Genomic DNA, 16,173 nt, shown 5'->3' with positions numbered 1-16,173 from the left:
GACTGATACCGACGGATGTAAATTATCTATATTTAAGATCAATAAAAGCAGTACCTAAACATCTAAATATTTTTAGTAAAACTGTTTGAAAAAAATAATTAAATAAATCTGAGGTTTTAGTAAAACGTATATCAACGTTTAAATATGTTACCTGCAGAAATCAAAAAATGTACAAATATAAAAAGAAATTTTTTGTTGAAAAATTGGCTAGCTGAAAGAAATAGTTTGTACTAGACTCTAATACAAACTATTTCTAACTGCATACGCTTTAATTGTTTTTTGTTTTTATTTTTATTGTATTACACCTCTCATGATATGAATGTATACATTTGATATAATCTGTTTTAAGTTAAAAGCACCCAATGACAAACTACTTTAAAGTAGTTTATTGGGACTTTTTGATTTTTGTATATTATTTTGATATTAAATAAAAAAAAATAAAAAAAAATAAAAAAAGAGTTAATTAAGTGTTAGGAAGTAAGAGCTTCATAGATGCACGCACAGATGGCAGTGCTTAGAGCTTGCGTGGAAGTCAGCAAGATGGAGCCAGTGGCCAGTAGTCGCCAGGGCCAGTGGGAAGGCTCTCAGAGAAACTTACTGTTTCAGATTCCAATTAGCCAGCTTCTAGTTAGGCGACTATCGATTCACCATTATAATACGCGGAGTAATAATAAATCCCTGATTAATCTAAAAGAACCAATTATTTATAAACTCCCTCCAAGACGAGTTGGAGACCTTTTTGTACGAACACAACATTAAGGTAAATCAATTTTCTAGACTTTCTGTCGGCTAATCACCGATAATATTGATAAAAAATCTTTATCTTGTTTTATGTTGATGTTAACTGTCAAAAATACCCAATTTCCGGCCGTGATAGCAAGTGTCGACTAATTATCGATAATATTGATACAAAAACCTTTATGTTGTTGACAACTTTGAGACGTTCATGCTATTTAGACTAGTGTTGGAGGCCAAAAATAGACATCATAATATTATTACTTTAAAACGGTCGTGTTATACCTTTGTCTTGGATACCGCCGACGTGAAGATAATGTGTTCCTAGTGCCACCAGGCCCTTTCCTCCATCCATCTCGTTCAACGCTTCTCCTACTCCGAGACCATCGTCATAAAGAAGTCGCCTGTGAACCTGCAAACATATCATCATTAGACCTATTGTCGTGAAATTAATGGGAAACTAATTGAATGAAGGAAACTGATAGATACCTATTGAAACTAATTGAAGGAAGGAAACTGATTGAAATTGATCGAGACTGATTTAGACTATTGACACAGAATAAGACCGATCGAGAGTGAATGAGATAGACAGAGACTGTCTGGGACTGACTGACACTGAATGTGACTGACCGATACTGACTGAGACTGATGAAACTGAATGGGACTGATCAAGAATGATTGTGTCTGATTGAGACTGATCGAGATTGATCATTACTGGCTTATACCAATTTAGATTGATTGAGACTGACTGCGATTGACTGAGACTGACGGAGTATGGATGAGATAGATTTAGACGATTTGAGACTGATTTATTGTATATATGCACAGACATAGGAATTAATAGACGAGAAGATAATGGCGAGGGGTAAAATCAACTGTTGAAGAACGAAGGAGGTGAAGCTGACTTTGATTTGTCAATAAATCAATCTGACAGTAAATAGGCATCTCGCATTATAATATCACCATTTACTTCTTAAAAGTAAAATCTGCTTTTGAATGAATAGACATTTTTACATGGGAGCGCAAATTACTCGCCACGGTATGAACAAATTTGCGAAGTCCAAATTCGGCAAAAAAATTCGGTTCTATTTTCAGAGTCGAATATTTCGTTTAAGTATTTAGTTAAGACACTTTTATAAATGTTCATAATTTACTTCCCAGCAACCAACCGTGTTTTGCGTCCAGACGTTTCTCGATGTGATAGTATATTATGTTTGTACAACTGATCCATATTATACGATGTGAATATGCTTAAAATAAAGTAAAATAATGCTTATATATGGAATGTAATACGACAATTGGGTTTATTCTCTTTTTCACATCTATTTTTACAAGTTTTCATAGCACAAGTCAACATTTTGCCGTGTTATTTCGTAAAATGAACCGATGATGCCTCAACCATAGTTCGGACAAGAATGATGACGTCACGTTTTCAAATTTCACTTGAGGCCATACGCGAGCACAGCCGGCTCCAATGGAACCGGTATGGGGAGTGGGGATAATACGCTTTTAATCACTTTAGCGGCAGGTCTACTAATATTCATATGTCTATGTATATATGGTACTTTCAAATAAAATAAATAAATAGCATAATGTAGACTGAGACTGACTGAGACTGATTGAGACTGCACGAGACTGACCAAGACTGAATGATACTGATTGACACTGAATGACACTGATTTATGTATTCATTTTTCAATATACCCCAAACAAAACAAATTCAAATGATTGAGACTGGCCGTTTATTAAACTAAATAAGATTAAATGAAATTGTTTCAATTGCAAGCGAAATGCTGACCATAAGTTCTATCTCTCCATCCTTGAGGGATGAACCTCCCTGGGCCCTGTCAGTGAGCACAGAGAGGTCCAGATCTGTCTTGGAGTCGTGAATTGCAATCACAGATGTTACTGGGTAATAGTTTCCTGCAAATTAAAAAAAAATCATTAGTTTCAATAGAAGGTCAACAAAAAAGATTTTAAAATTAAATAAAAAGTGTGCATTAAAGGTATTCCAGAATTTCATTTCAATTTCGATGTGTGTTCCCCTGTTGCGGCAGACTTATAAGCTATAGTCGACCTCCCTCCTGGATATCTAGTACGGTTGATTGATAAAACCCTAAATCAATGCCAAATTGAATAAGTTAGTTAGCGATATTTGCGAGCACTTTCACCATATGATTCCGACTGTCAGTAGACAAAAGCCGGCGTTCTTAGTGAGGCCTCCAATGTGTTGTCCATAAGATTAAAAAGGCCATTACAGTTAAATCAGGGTTTTAGGTGACCGCAAAATAGGATAATTCCAACCAGTCCAATGGTCAGTGATTCTGTTGTTGACAACTTGTCGCACGTTGGGGCTGTGGTGAGGCAATGCTCAGTTCTGCTGTTGTGTGGACATGTAGAAGCCTCAAATCAATTGTGGATAACAGTGTCACTAAGTTTCTTATAATGATATATAGACGCGCTGTGGAAATCAAAAACTACGTCAATTGAAGCACTTTCAATTTCGTAGTACTAAACTGTCAAGCGTAAGGTCGTGTTCCTTTAAAAAGTTCCAAAATGCCCTCGTATGTGATAAGAAAGTGTTTTAATCGGTATTTATTTGCTCGGTAAACATTAGTCAAAGCAAAGAAATAACAAATAATAAAAAATAATACTGCCTAGAGTAGAGGCCTGGGCTTGTAACATCCAAATTACGAAATCAGTGCTGTCACCAACTACACTTCACTGATTAAGGCGATGCACTACGTCTTGCAATATTTTAAATTGAGCTGCTATCAATAACAACCCTTACGTAGATGGCGATAAGGTTTAAATTCCCGCTTAACACCATCCGCCTGTTTTGATTTATGCAAGAAAAAAACATGGCCAAAAAGTGCCTTTTATTTTATTTTGTGGATGTTCAGGCATAAATATTTAATTTTATTTCGATCATTTTATAAATAACCTGATTTGCCACATTATGCAATAAAATCATAACCAAAAATGGGTTCGTAAGTAGGAGATTTTGAACTTTAAAGCAGTTTTCATAGGACTTATACATTATTTTTTTCTGGGCTTATAAAAAGATTTATCTAAAAAATACTTGATTATTTCAAAAGTCAAGATGTATTCTACTCGCAGTATTTAATTAAAGCATCTGAAACATTTCTAGGCAACCAAATTTTCAAACCAAAAACACATGATTTTGGATTACTACGTATGGCATCGCCTTAAACTAGTCTAACTACTTTGCAGTAAAACAACGTGCAAATCAGCAGTAATATCGAGTATCAACAAGAATCGCCGCAATTTTCAAAATTGTTGCTCTATTATGGCACGGCGCTGAGTTGGTGATTTGACACCTCAAAATCCAGTGTGTCATTTTTTAGGTCAGTACTATCGTCGCAACTTTTTAGCCGCCTGGACCTATTGTCTATTTCTTTAATGACTATTTTTGGATTACCCGAATGCCTAAACTGATTCCATGCTATTTATTTTGCCCTTTATTTATTTATTTGCTAGTTGAGAGCGGCGCGGTGCGTTGTGCAGCTTAGTCTGGACGTGACATATAAAGGTGGCAGATGACTTACCAGCGGCGGGTTGTAAAATAGTCACATTCCACGTTGGCCTTTTATTTCTGACTCTCTTCAATAACTGCCGCCCGTTTGAGTCAGTATAGAAGGTCGCGGCTGTTTCGATATCTGTGGAGAATCTTGAGATAACTTCCTTGCCTATACCGTCATCGCTAAAATACCAAACAGTCCATATTAGATCATTAAATATATTATCTATTAAACACTGTAAAAAATTTGTGGAAAGACAATGGAATGATAACCAATAAATGATGAATAGATGAACTAGATGACTAGATGTTTTGAGGACTGTACAACTAAAGTCAACCTGAGTACAATTCTCCTATCTGGAACCCACATTACAATATACATGTACAAGCTGTTGATAGAATACAAAAAAAATTCTTACGTTTTATAAATTTTAAAATGGGTATTCCAGCAATTATGTTGAACTACAACACTCTGTTAAATTATATGAATATGCTCAAATTGTCAGACAGAAGAATTTTCACTGACTTGGTATTTCTATATAAAATTCTAAATGATTTAGTTGATGGTCCGGTATTGTTAGAATTGATAAGTCAGGATTTATTTCAATGCAGAAATTCTGGGACTAACTACCATATGTATTCCTCTTTGCCCAGAATACTAATGGAGGGAAAAAATTATAGCAAGTCAGTAGAAATCTTCAATTACAAATATAAAATATTGTTAATGAAGCAATTCAGTTATGCACAATAAATCATGTATATTTCTTAATATTCTAATGTAAAAGCCACCAAAAAGGGCGTCAATAAATAAATAAATAGAGAACTCAATAATTAGGTGATCGCACGACTGGACGAATGGATGACTAGATGGCTAGATGACTTGATGACTCTACAACTATAGAACTCAACGATTAAGTGATTACACGACTGGACGAATGGATGACTAGATGGCTAGATGACTAGACGACTTGACGACTGTACAAATATAGAACTCAATGATTAAGTGATTACACGCCTGGATGAATGGATGACTAGATGGCTAGATGACTAGACGACTTGACGACTGTACAATTATAGAACTCAATTATTAAGTGATTACACGCCTGGATGACTAGATGGCTAGATGACTTGACGACTGTACAACTATAGAACTCAATAATTAAGTGATTACACGACTGGACGAATGGAGGACTAGATGATTAGACGACAAAATGACTTGACGACTGTACGGCTAGAGAACTCGATGACTAGGCGATTAAACGTCTGGACGAATAGAAGACTAGACGGCTCGATGACTAGAAGACTGTACGACTGGAGAACTTGATGACTAGACGACTGGATGACAAGATGGCTAGATGACTAGATAACTTGACGACTGGAGGACTTGATGACTAGATCAATAGATAACTGGATGGATTAATGACTAGACGGCTAGATGACTAGATGACTTGATGAGTGTATGACTAGATAACTCTATGACTACAAGATTTAACAAATGCAAGAATATATGACTAGATATCTAGATGACTTGACGACTATGTGATTTGTATGACTGGAGAATGACTGGATGAATGGATGACTATATAGCTAGATGACTAGGCGACTAGACAAATATACGACTGGAGAACTCAATGGCTAGATGATTACATGACTGGGAGAATGGATGAATAGATGGCTAGATGACTAGACCACTTGACAACTGTACGACTGGAAGACTTGATGACTTGATGAATAAATAACTGTATTGATTGATGACTAGATGACTGTACGACTGGGTAACTCAATGACTAGGATTACATGACTGGAAGAATGGATGACTAGATGGCTAGATGACTAGACGACTTGACGACTGGAAGACTTGACGACGAGATGAATATTACTTTATGAATTGATGACTAGACCACGTGACGAATGGAGAAGTCGATGACTAGATGATTAGACGACTGGATGACAAAATGACTAGATTGATTGACTCACTCTACGGGGATAGGTCCCACCACCCACTGGAACTCCACGTGATCGCTGTCCTTGTAGATCCTGATAGTTTGAGAAGCCCAGTCTGAGAACCTCTGGTTTAGCTCCTCAACCAATTTCCCCTAAACAAATTGAATGAGAACACACTGAATTATGTTTTTATTAATACCTTGTAAATGACGTCCTTAAAATATAAATTTAAAAAATAAATAAAGTTCCATGTCAAAGCAAAACAATAAAATTGCATCGATTGCAAAAAGTTGTAATAAATTGCATCATTCCCCGGGATTATAAAACTTCCAGTGACTAAATATACCTTGGAAAATGTGTTCTCTGACTTTTTAGAAATGGAAATGGCATTTGTTGAGTTTGGCCTAAATATGTATGCCCCAGATGGTCTGAAATCAAAAATAAACAAATAAATTAATCATTTAACTTGTCTTTATTAATATACTCGTATAATAATGCCTCGTTCTTGGTCATTTGATCAAATTATTAATGTTATATTTGAGGACAATCTTTCATTTGAGGAAAATGTTAAATTTGATGACAAGGTTTTAATTTTAACATTTTACGGCCATGATACATTTGAATACAATCTGAAATTTGATGATAATGTTAAATTGGACGATAATGTTACGTTAATTTAACTACAATCTAACATTTGTTGACAATGTTACATTTGATGACAGTGTTAGAATTGACAACAAGGATTTAATGGACGGCTATTTAACACTATACCGCAATGTAACATTTGAATACAATCTTACATTTGATGATAATGTTAAATTGGACGATAATGTTACAATTGATGACAATTTTACAATTATTGGCAATGTAACTTTTGATGAGATAAATCTACATTTGATGACAATGTTACATTTAATGATAAAGTGTTGAAAATGTCACATTTAATGACAGTGTATTTTTAATGAGATAATGCTACATTTGATGACAAAGCTTATATGATTACAATAATACAATTGACGACAATTTAACGTTTTCCAGCAATGTTACATTTGATATCTTACATTTGATGATAATGTTAATTTTTAAGATAGTGTTACATTTCACTTCAATGTAACATTTGTTGACAACGTTACGTTTGATAACATTGTAGCATTTGGTGATAATGTTACATTTGACGACAATCTTACTTGATGACAATGTTACATTTGATTTTCTGTGAAACACAATCGTGGTTTTTAAATATTTTTCTAAAGTATGTAGTTTTTTACTGTGGGTCGACGGCAGCAGTGTAGTATTGTAGATCCTGCTTTAGAGCAATCGTAAGGTTCTTCTCGACGATGTATAGTTCACTTACGAAACCGGTGTGTGGATCCACAGACAACCTGAGTTTCTGAAAAACGAAAAATCAGTTATTTATTTGACTAATTACTAGCTGTAGTTCGCGACCACTTAAAGGAAGGCATTTTTTCAGAAATCTCAGTTAGACGGTCATTTTCATTTTATTCTTAAAATTATCAAAAATTCTGCTTGAACGGGTTGGGATGTGTTGATGTTGAAATGTGGATTGGTGGCAGTTTATTCGAAATTTCGTGTACACAGTGACCTTCCTCTTGTTTTTAAGGTCAGGTGTGCAAAATTTCATCAATCTCGGAATAAAACTGTAGATTTGTATAAAACAATAACCCCACGCCGGAAAACTTCTTTAAACGCGGTGTCCGAAAATTTTGGTTATTTTAATTAGATGATATATCAAAACGGTGGCTTCAATCACATTTGTGTCAAAAATTTTAATATTTGTAAATTTGTAATTGCGTGTATCTATCTGAAATATCAAAAATCTGGAAGAGTTTTTAATCTGCTTTGAGAAACAGAAACGTTTATAATTATAATGATGTTAATTTATGTCTTTACTACTACATTTTAATCTTTTTTCCATTCTTTTTCTCTATTATGATTGGTCAATTTGTTGTTGATCATAACTTTTTTATTTGCCTTTTTATTATGTTACTAACACATTTGTTTATGATTAGGTTGTCGTACTGAACTTCTTCGTACTGTATTGTTAATTTCCCCATCACGGGGGCGGATAGACCCTGCTCCTGCATCCACTCAGGCGACAGTAATCTGGTGCGGCTGTCCCACGAACCACAGGTGCCTCCTCCGGCATAATGAACGAGTGGGGGAATGTTTGCTCGAGCCCGATCCCCTTCGGTCCTGCCTCCGATGAATAGTAAGGAATTGCCGTTAACCTTAAAATTACCAACTTTAGGAGCGGTTCCGGTTCCATTTAAGTATGATTAAGTGTCCATAACCTTAAAATTACCCACTTTAGGGGTGAGTCAGTTTCTACTTAAGAATAAGGAATTGTCCAAACCTCACAATTAATGACTTATGTGTGTTTCCAGTTCTACTTAAGGATAAGGAATTGTCCTTTATCTGAAAATTAATGACTCAAGAGGCGAGTCAGTTTCTACTTAAGAATAAGGAATTGTCCAAACCTCAAAATTAATGACTTATGTGCGTGTCCAGTTCTACTTCATGATAAGGAATTGTCCTTAACCTGAAAATTACAGACTTAAGGGGCGAGTCCGTTTCCACTTGAGAATAAGGAATTGTCCAAAAGAATTGTCCAAGGAATTGTGAATTGTTCCGGTTCTGCTTAAGGATAAAGAAGTGTCCGTAACCATAAAATTAACGACTTTTCATTGTCATCCGAGAGAACTGGCCACTTTTAATGAAAAAAGTCCTTCATTTTAAGGTTTAGGACAATTCTTTAACTTAATTAGAACCAGAATCGCCCATACCTAACGAAAAAAGTTATACATTATAAATTTATGAACAATTATTTATCTTCCTTAAGTGGAACTGGAATCGCCCCTATTCAACGAAAAAGTCTTTTATTTTAAGGTTAAAGACAATTCCTTATCTTTATGTGGAACAGGAATCACTCATCAGATCTAAATTTTCCAGACGTCACTTATCTCAGCCCAAAACGGGAATGCCGTCATCCCACTGTCTTCATTCAGATTTATAAAAAAATCATAGTTTCCCAAAGGGGAATGAGATTTGATATTAAAAAATTGAAAACACTCACATCATTTCCAATGGAATTACCCAGCATACCCTGGTCTCCCATGAATTCATTATCAGGTTCCAGCTCGCCCTGGTTTCCTGCTGAGGAGTTTACATAGAAGGATCTGTACCCTAAAGCTGGCAGATCTTCAACTAGGAACACCAGCTCTTCAGTGGCGTTAGAGTGTCGAATCAGTTGGTTAATGGCATTGGGAGATATTTTCACAGTCTGGGTTTGTATTTGGTTTTCTGTAATACAAATATGAATGTAATTAGATTATTTAGTATAAAGGTCCGGAGACAATCAATGTCAATAAGGAACTGCAGTGTTAAATATTATGGCTTGAAAAGAAAATATTCAAATAGATCAACAATGCTGATTGTGAATATATAAGTTTTATTGTATACGCAGAATTTATAAATCGTCATTTAAAAATGAATGAAACACCATGTCATTAAAACACATGGTTTGGTTGGTACGACTGAACCTGTAGTTTCATCATACCAAGTATACTTGGGTAATAAACAATAAGCTAAATGTTCCGCAACAAGTTTGCCACTTCGTGGAGAATACCCCGGAATGCGGGGAATTATAAGATTTTTGGGAACTGGGTTTTTTTTAGGGATAGAACCTTTTTGTGGGGAAAATGCGGGTATTTTGAGCTTAATTATCCAAAAAAAAAATATTACAATAATTGTGAGAAAGCACGAAAATTTTCAAAAAATTCTATTTTTAAAGACTCAACGAAAGAGAAAATCCGACAAATGACAAGATAATTAATATATGTATATACGAGGCGTATCCAGAAAGTAAGTGCACTGAATTTTTGTAGGTTACAAATCTTTTTGTTGAAACAAAAAAATTACATTGTTGACGTAGTACATATGTAAGCTATTTTTCGACATAGTCGCCATTCCTCTCAATGCAGGTAGTGAAGCGGGGGATCAACTTTTTGATGCCTTCCTCGAAGTAGTTTCCCGCCAACACCTTCGTCCACTTTTCCACCTCCTCCTTTACCTCCTCGTCGGTTAAAAACCTTTTTCCACCCATGTACAGCTTCAGGGAGGTAAAGAGATAATAATCTGAAGGTGCTAGGTTAAGGGAATGCGCGGGGTGGTTCAAGATATCCCATTTAAACGAAGCAAGCAGTTCCTTCGTGGCGTTGGCCGTGTGTGGTCTGGCATTGTCGTGCAGCAGGCTGACTCCCTTTGTCAGCATGCCTCTCCTCTTGTTATGAATCGCCTTCCGCAATTTTTTTATGGTCTCACAGTATCTTGCAGAGTTGATGGTCTCCACTTGAGGCAGATATTCAATCAAAATTATGGCTTGACAGTCCCAAAACACGGATGCCACGATTTTCTTGGCTGAAATTGTGGTTTTGAACTTTTTGGTGGAGGGTGAAGAGGTGAGAACCGTTTTTAAACTCGCGATACCACTTGTACACACTCGTACAATTCATAGCTTTATCACCATATGCAGTTTTAACCTCATTATAAACCTCAAACGGAGGTTTTTCCTTCCAAACGAGATAACGGATGACGCCGCGTATTTCGCATTTGGCGGGAGATTGGATTGACTTTTTTCACGAAACTTGTTGTCGCGTTGACACTTCTCAACGTACTGACCTTGAACAGGTCTCGTTGCGGAGGGGAAGAGTCAGGCTACACGTAAGTGTAGCCAACATATCGAAAATAAAATTCATTCGGTCGTGAGAGCCTCAGTACACTTACTTTCTGGATATGCCTCGTATTATAAAAAATAAATGTACAATGAGCGTGCCGCAAAAAGTCAGAAACGAGTCCCGGTACGTTAAAGGGAGTTATATGATGTGGTAGACTTTTATCCCCCATCCACGAAGAAAGGTTCCTGTTTTTAACCTGAAAGGCGTGATTTTGAAGATATACGGGCTTAAAATTTCGAATTCTATAGTCCAGAACATTCGTGAGTATTCGAGAGCATTCCACAACATTCCAGAACATCCTGGAACATTCTGGAATATTAGGAAACGTTAACGAACTAAATACGGGATTACAGGCCGTTCCTGATAAATTTTTAGTAAATTAGTAATCGTGACAATATATCGGTATCTCTTAATAGTATAAATCAAAGTCACTATCCGCATATCTGTTTGTGCCCTTATTTCTTCTAAACTATGCAACGGAATTTGATAGGGTTTTCAATATCATTTAGAAAATTTCTTCTGTAAGGTTTATATGGATATTATATATATTGAAAGTAGGGAAAAGTCTAGCAACACCGGGTACACATCAGCTAGTAAAAAAATTCTAATTAATAATAAATAGAATTTCGTTTTACTTTAGAGGTAAAGAAACTTGATTTTGTGGGGAAATTGAAAATCTCCTCATTTCTTTTGAGTATTTTTTTTATTTGTTACATTATTTTTTACAATTTATGTTTTCCAGTAATGTAGGCCTCACTGGGTGGCTTGCCCGTGCTTAGGCCTTCATTTTATAATATGAAAATATAATCTACATATTATTTAAAGAGAAAATAATACATTTAAAAAGAAAATAATACATTTAAAATTAAAAATACGAAATACATAATAATACATTTAAAATTAAAAAATAATGCAATGAAAATAATCTTGTGTGTTTGTGAGTTATGTGTGTTTATATTGGTTTTGTATGTTACGTGTAGGTTTTATTTTTATTTTATGCTATGACATTTTGGTAATATTGTCTTTTTTGTTCTTTAATCCATTTTGTAATTTTGTGTGTGAATTTATTTTTATTTTCCTCAATTTTAATTTCAAGTTTTACACTGTTGAAAGCTTTTATAGCATGGTATTGGTAGTGTCTTTGTCCAAAGCATGAATTTACTGTCGGAGTTTTTATGTTTTCTTTGTACGCTTGTCTAACTGGTCTATTAGTGTTATTTTGTGTATGTTGAAATTTATTTTTTTTGTCAAAAATGTAGTTTAGTAGTGTTTTAACGTATAATTGGCGTATATCTAGTACGTCACAGCTGTTGAATATTTGGTCTGTATCAGTCAGTCTATGTTTTTTAGTATTATCTTTAAGATCGTTTTCTGTGCGGTTTCTATGTAATTGATAGCCGAGTTTGTTGCTCCTCCCCAAGCAATAATTCCATGAAATAATTCCAATAATTTTTTAAAACAATTGCGTTGGCAACTCTGGCTCATGTTCACATTTGAACCAATGAAAAAGTTTTAAGACAGCGAAAGACTCTAATAGAGGGGGTTTGCTCGACGCTCACATTTTAATTATTTCTAATGAACGTATTAATAAAATCTCAAATGTTTCTAGAGGAATCTCCACAGATGTAAGTTATATGTATTTAAGATTAATAAAAACAGGACCTTATCATAAAAATATTTGATGTAAAACGAGTTTAAAAGATTATAAAACGTTTTTCGGCGCAATTGCAGTAGCCAGCTTGCCAACGAGCCAAGGCTTTGATAATACCTATAACTAATAATAATAGGCGCCGTTTGACTAAGGGCTCTGATGTGCAAAATGGGTACTCAAAACCATTTGAAATGCAAAATGGAAATGGGTCAAAACTATTTGATGAAAATGCTTTTCTAAAATGGTTTTTAGAAAAGCATTTCAAATGCAAAATGCAAAATACCGATTTTCAAAATGCATTAAAAATGCAAAATGGTATCTCAGGTCAAACAATTAAAATAATTATAGAATTTTTAAACAATTTTGTCATTTAATAATGGACATCAATGTAGAACAAACATATTACTTGATGGTAAATGCAAAAACACCACGACTACAGATTATGAAACCACAAAAAAATTGCGCGGGAATAATGTTGTCAAAGTAAAAACATAGAAACTGCTATCTAACATTTAATATTACAGCATCATGGCCCCATGTTCAGTATTTTTTGTAATGGTATCACTCAATTGCCAAGGCTCCTACCAGGGAGCAACTTGACAAATTATGTAAATTATCTCTCATAGCGAGGTTGAGGACCGACTGATATTTGGGGCTTATGAAAAAAGATGAGTGGAGATAGTAGGAAGAATGTTGCAAAAAAGCATTTAAAAGGGAAAATGCATTGAGAAAAGCATTTAAAATGCAAAATTCAAAATGGTTTTTAGAAAAGCATTTAAAATGCAAAATGGAAAATACCCATTTTGCATTTCCATTTGAAATGGATTTATTTGAAATAAAGCACATCTCTGCTAAGGGCCGACCCTGGTTATTAACCTAGTAATCAGGTTAGCCAGGGAATTGGCGCTTAAACCCTGCCTAACTACATTTCAAAGTATATCTTCAGAAATATCAACTATTTAGCATCATTCTCAACAATTGGACATTCTGAGAAGCCCCTCTCTTAAACAAACACTTAAATTTTTTTACAATTTGACGAACAACTTCTAAATTCATATGCCATATCGGTTAAAAGAATTGTGTCAGACCTGGTTGTGTTACACAGAGTCATTAATAACTTAATTGACAGTTCTGCCATTGTTGCCACTATTAAACTCTATGTGCCGAATGGGAACACAGGACAAAATGTAAAAAATTTCTGCAATATATAAACAACCAACTATCAGAAACACTCACTAACCAATAGGATGCATGATCAGGGCAACAAGTTTGGGGTACTATTGATATATTTATTTACTCCATTTATAGAATTAATCGTAATCTATACAAGCACTTTATTGAATCCTACAAATTAGAGTAGCGTTGGTAATCTAGTTTTGGTGATTTGTCTTATATGTAGTATTGTTCTAGTTTCTATATTAGTTTATGTTACTGTTACATGTTTTACTAACATTGTTTCATATTCAGTTTAGCAGTTTACTGTTATACCATGCTTTAGTTTCTTTTGTATAATTTTCGATAGCTCATTAGGTATATTCTGTTCTTTAAATCCATGTTTTTTTTTTTTTTTTTATTGTTGATACATTTTTTTTACAATATTTCATATTTCAATTTAGTAATGTTGGCCTCACTGGGTTGTTTACCCGTGCTGAGGCCCCCATTTTATAATTTAAGAATTTATACATTTAAAAAAAAATAAAAGAAAAACAACATTAAAATAAAGATAAATTTAAAATAAAAAATAAAGATTAAAAATTAAAATATAATTATAACACTAAAAGAAAAATATCAAAAGAGAATGTAAATCGGCATTTATAATGATATATGTGTTTGTGCGTGTTGCGTGTTTTATATATTTTTTTTGTGTTGCGTGTATATGTTTTATTCTTTTATGTTATAGTATTTTGGTAATATTGTCTTTTTGTTCTTTAATCCATTTTTTTATTTTGTGTTTGAATTTATTTTTATTTTCCTCAATTTTTGTTTCAAGTGGAAGACTGTTGAATGCTTTAATAGCGTGGTATTTATGGTGTCTTTGTCCAAAGGTAGTGTTTACCGTCGGAGTTTTTATGTTTTCTTTGTACGCTTGTCTGACCGGTCTATTAGTGATATTTTGTGTTTGTTGGGGTTTGTTTTTTTGGTCGAAAATGTAGTTTAGTAGTGTTTTAACATATAATTGGCGTATATCAAGTACGTCACAGCTTTTAAATATTTGGTCTGTGTCGGTTAGTTTATGTTTTTTGAGTATTACCTTTAATATCGTTTTCTGTGCGATTTCTATTTGAGCGATAGCTGCGTTTGTTGCTCCTCCCTAAGCAATTATTCCATATTCTATTATTGATTGGCATAGTGCATAATATATTGTTTTCAATTGTTTTATTTTATATATGTTTCTTATGTTTAGGAAAATGTGTATTGTTCTGAGGAGTCTATTTGTGATTTGTTTGATGTGATGTGTCCATCTAAGATTATGGTCAATTAGGATTCCTAGATACTTTATTTGTTCTGTTTTTTCTAGAGGGGGGCAATCGCAGATGTTGGTGTTTATGCATTCGTGTATTTTTATGGTGTTTGTATTGTTTTTTGGCTGTCCTGTGTTAGTTATGCTGTACGTTGTGAATTTTTTTTTTCGATATGTTTAGTGTGAGTGTATTTGAGTCCAACCATTTTTTCACTTGCGTGATTCCTAGATTCGCTATGTTATAAACCTTATTCCAATCCTTAGATTTAAATAATAATACTGTGTCGTCTGCGTAACTAATTATTTCTCCATCTATTTCCATGCTGCAAAGTTCATTTATGTAAATTATGAAAAGAACGGGCCCTAGTATGCTTCCTTGTGGAACTCCGTGTGTAATCGGCAGTGGTTTGCTAGTATAGTTATTAATTTTGACTTGTTGTGTTCTGTCGCTCATGTAGCTTTTTAATAGTTGTAGTTCTTTTTCTTTGATACCCATATTTTCTAATTTTTTAAAAAGTGTTTTGTGGCATATTGAATCAAAGGCTTTAGCCAAATCTAAATATATCGCTATGCATTTAAACCCTTGATCTAAGTTGCTATGTATATAATCTATTGTACTTGCTAAAGCTTCTTTTGTGCTTCTTTTTTCTCTAAATCCATATTGTTTGTCCGAGATTAATTTGTTTTCTTCCAGGTATTTTATTATTTGGTTTTTTAATAGTCTTTCGAAAATCTTTGATAGAGAGTTTAACAAAGTAATTGGTCTATAGTTAGTTATTTCCATTTTATCTCCGGATTTATACATAGGGATTACCAGTCCTTTTTTAAGAGTATTAGGAAAGCAGGCATGTGTTATGCTAAGGTTGATTAGGTGTGTTATAGGTTTTAATATTTCATTTTTTATTATTTTAATGCAATCCGTTGTTATCTCATCTAATCCAGGAGCAAACTGGTTTTTTAATGTATTTATTATTTTGTTAATTTCCATTTCCGAACTTGTTTTTAATATAAATCTGTGTTGTGTTGGTTGGGTATCGATGTTTGATCTGTTTGTTTGTGTTAGTGTGTTTGTGCTGTGTTTTTTACG

At 34.1% G+C, this 16,173-nt stretch overlaps 1 protein-coding gene across 1 annotated transcript in view; it reads right to left on the bottom strand.

Annotated features, from left to right (window-relative positions):
- LOC149415938 (lysosomal alpha-mannosidase-like) overlaps window positions 1-16,173 on the bottom strand; it is a 48,706-nt gene that overhangs the window by 2,021 nt on the left and 30,512 nt on the right. Inside the window, exons 13-20 of the mRNA XM_089641766.1 lie at window positions 9,315-9,541; window positions 8,233-8,469; window positions 7,489-7,610; window positions 6,567-6,648; window positions 6,254-6,372; window positions 4,305-4,459; window positions 2,534-2,658; window positions 1,021-1,147 (exon numbers count right to left, since the gene is read on the bottom strand). Of these exons, the coding sequence (XP_089497892.1) occupies window positions 1,021-1,147; window positions 2,534-2,658; window positions 4,305-4,459; window positions 6,254-6,372; window positions 6,567-6,648; window positions 7,489-7,610; window positions 8,233-8,469; window positions 9,315-9,541 (1,194 nt within the window). The remainder of the gene's footprint in view (window positions 1-1,020; window positions 1,148-2,533; window positions 2,659-4,304; window positions 4,460-6,253; window positions 6,373-6,566; window positions 6,649-7,488; window positions 7,611-8,232; window positions 8,470-9,314; window positions 9,542-16,173) is intronic.

The sequence above is a fragment of the Hesperophylax consimilis genome, chromosome 17, assembly GCF_061612785.1.
Source record: "Hesperophylax consimilis isolate HC1 chromosome 17, BYU_Hcon_1.0, whole genome shotgun sequence".
NCBI classification, from domain to species: domain Eukaryota; kingdom Metazoa; phylum Arthropoda; class Insecta; order Trichoptera; family Limnephilidae; genus Hesperophylax; species Hesperophylax consimilis.
The sequence above is the reverse complement of the archived record's forward strand: the minus strand, read 5'-3'. Positions and strand labels throughout refer to the sequence as shown.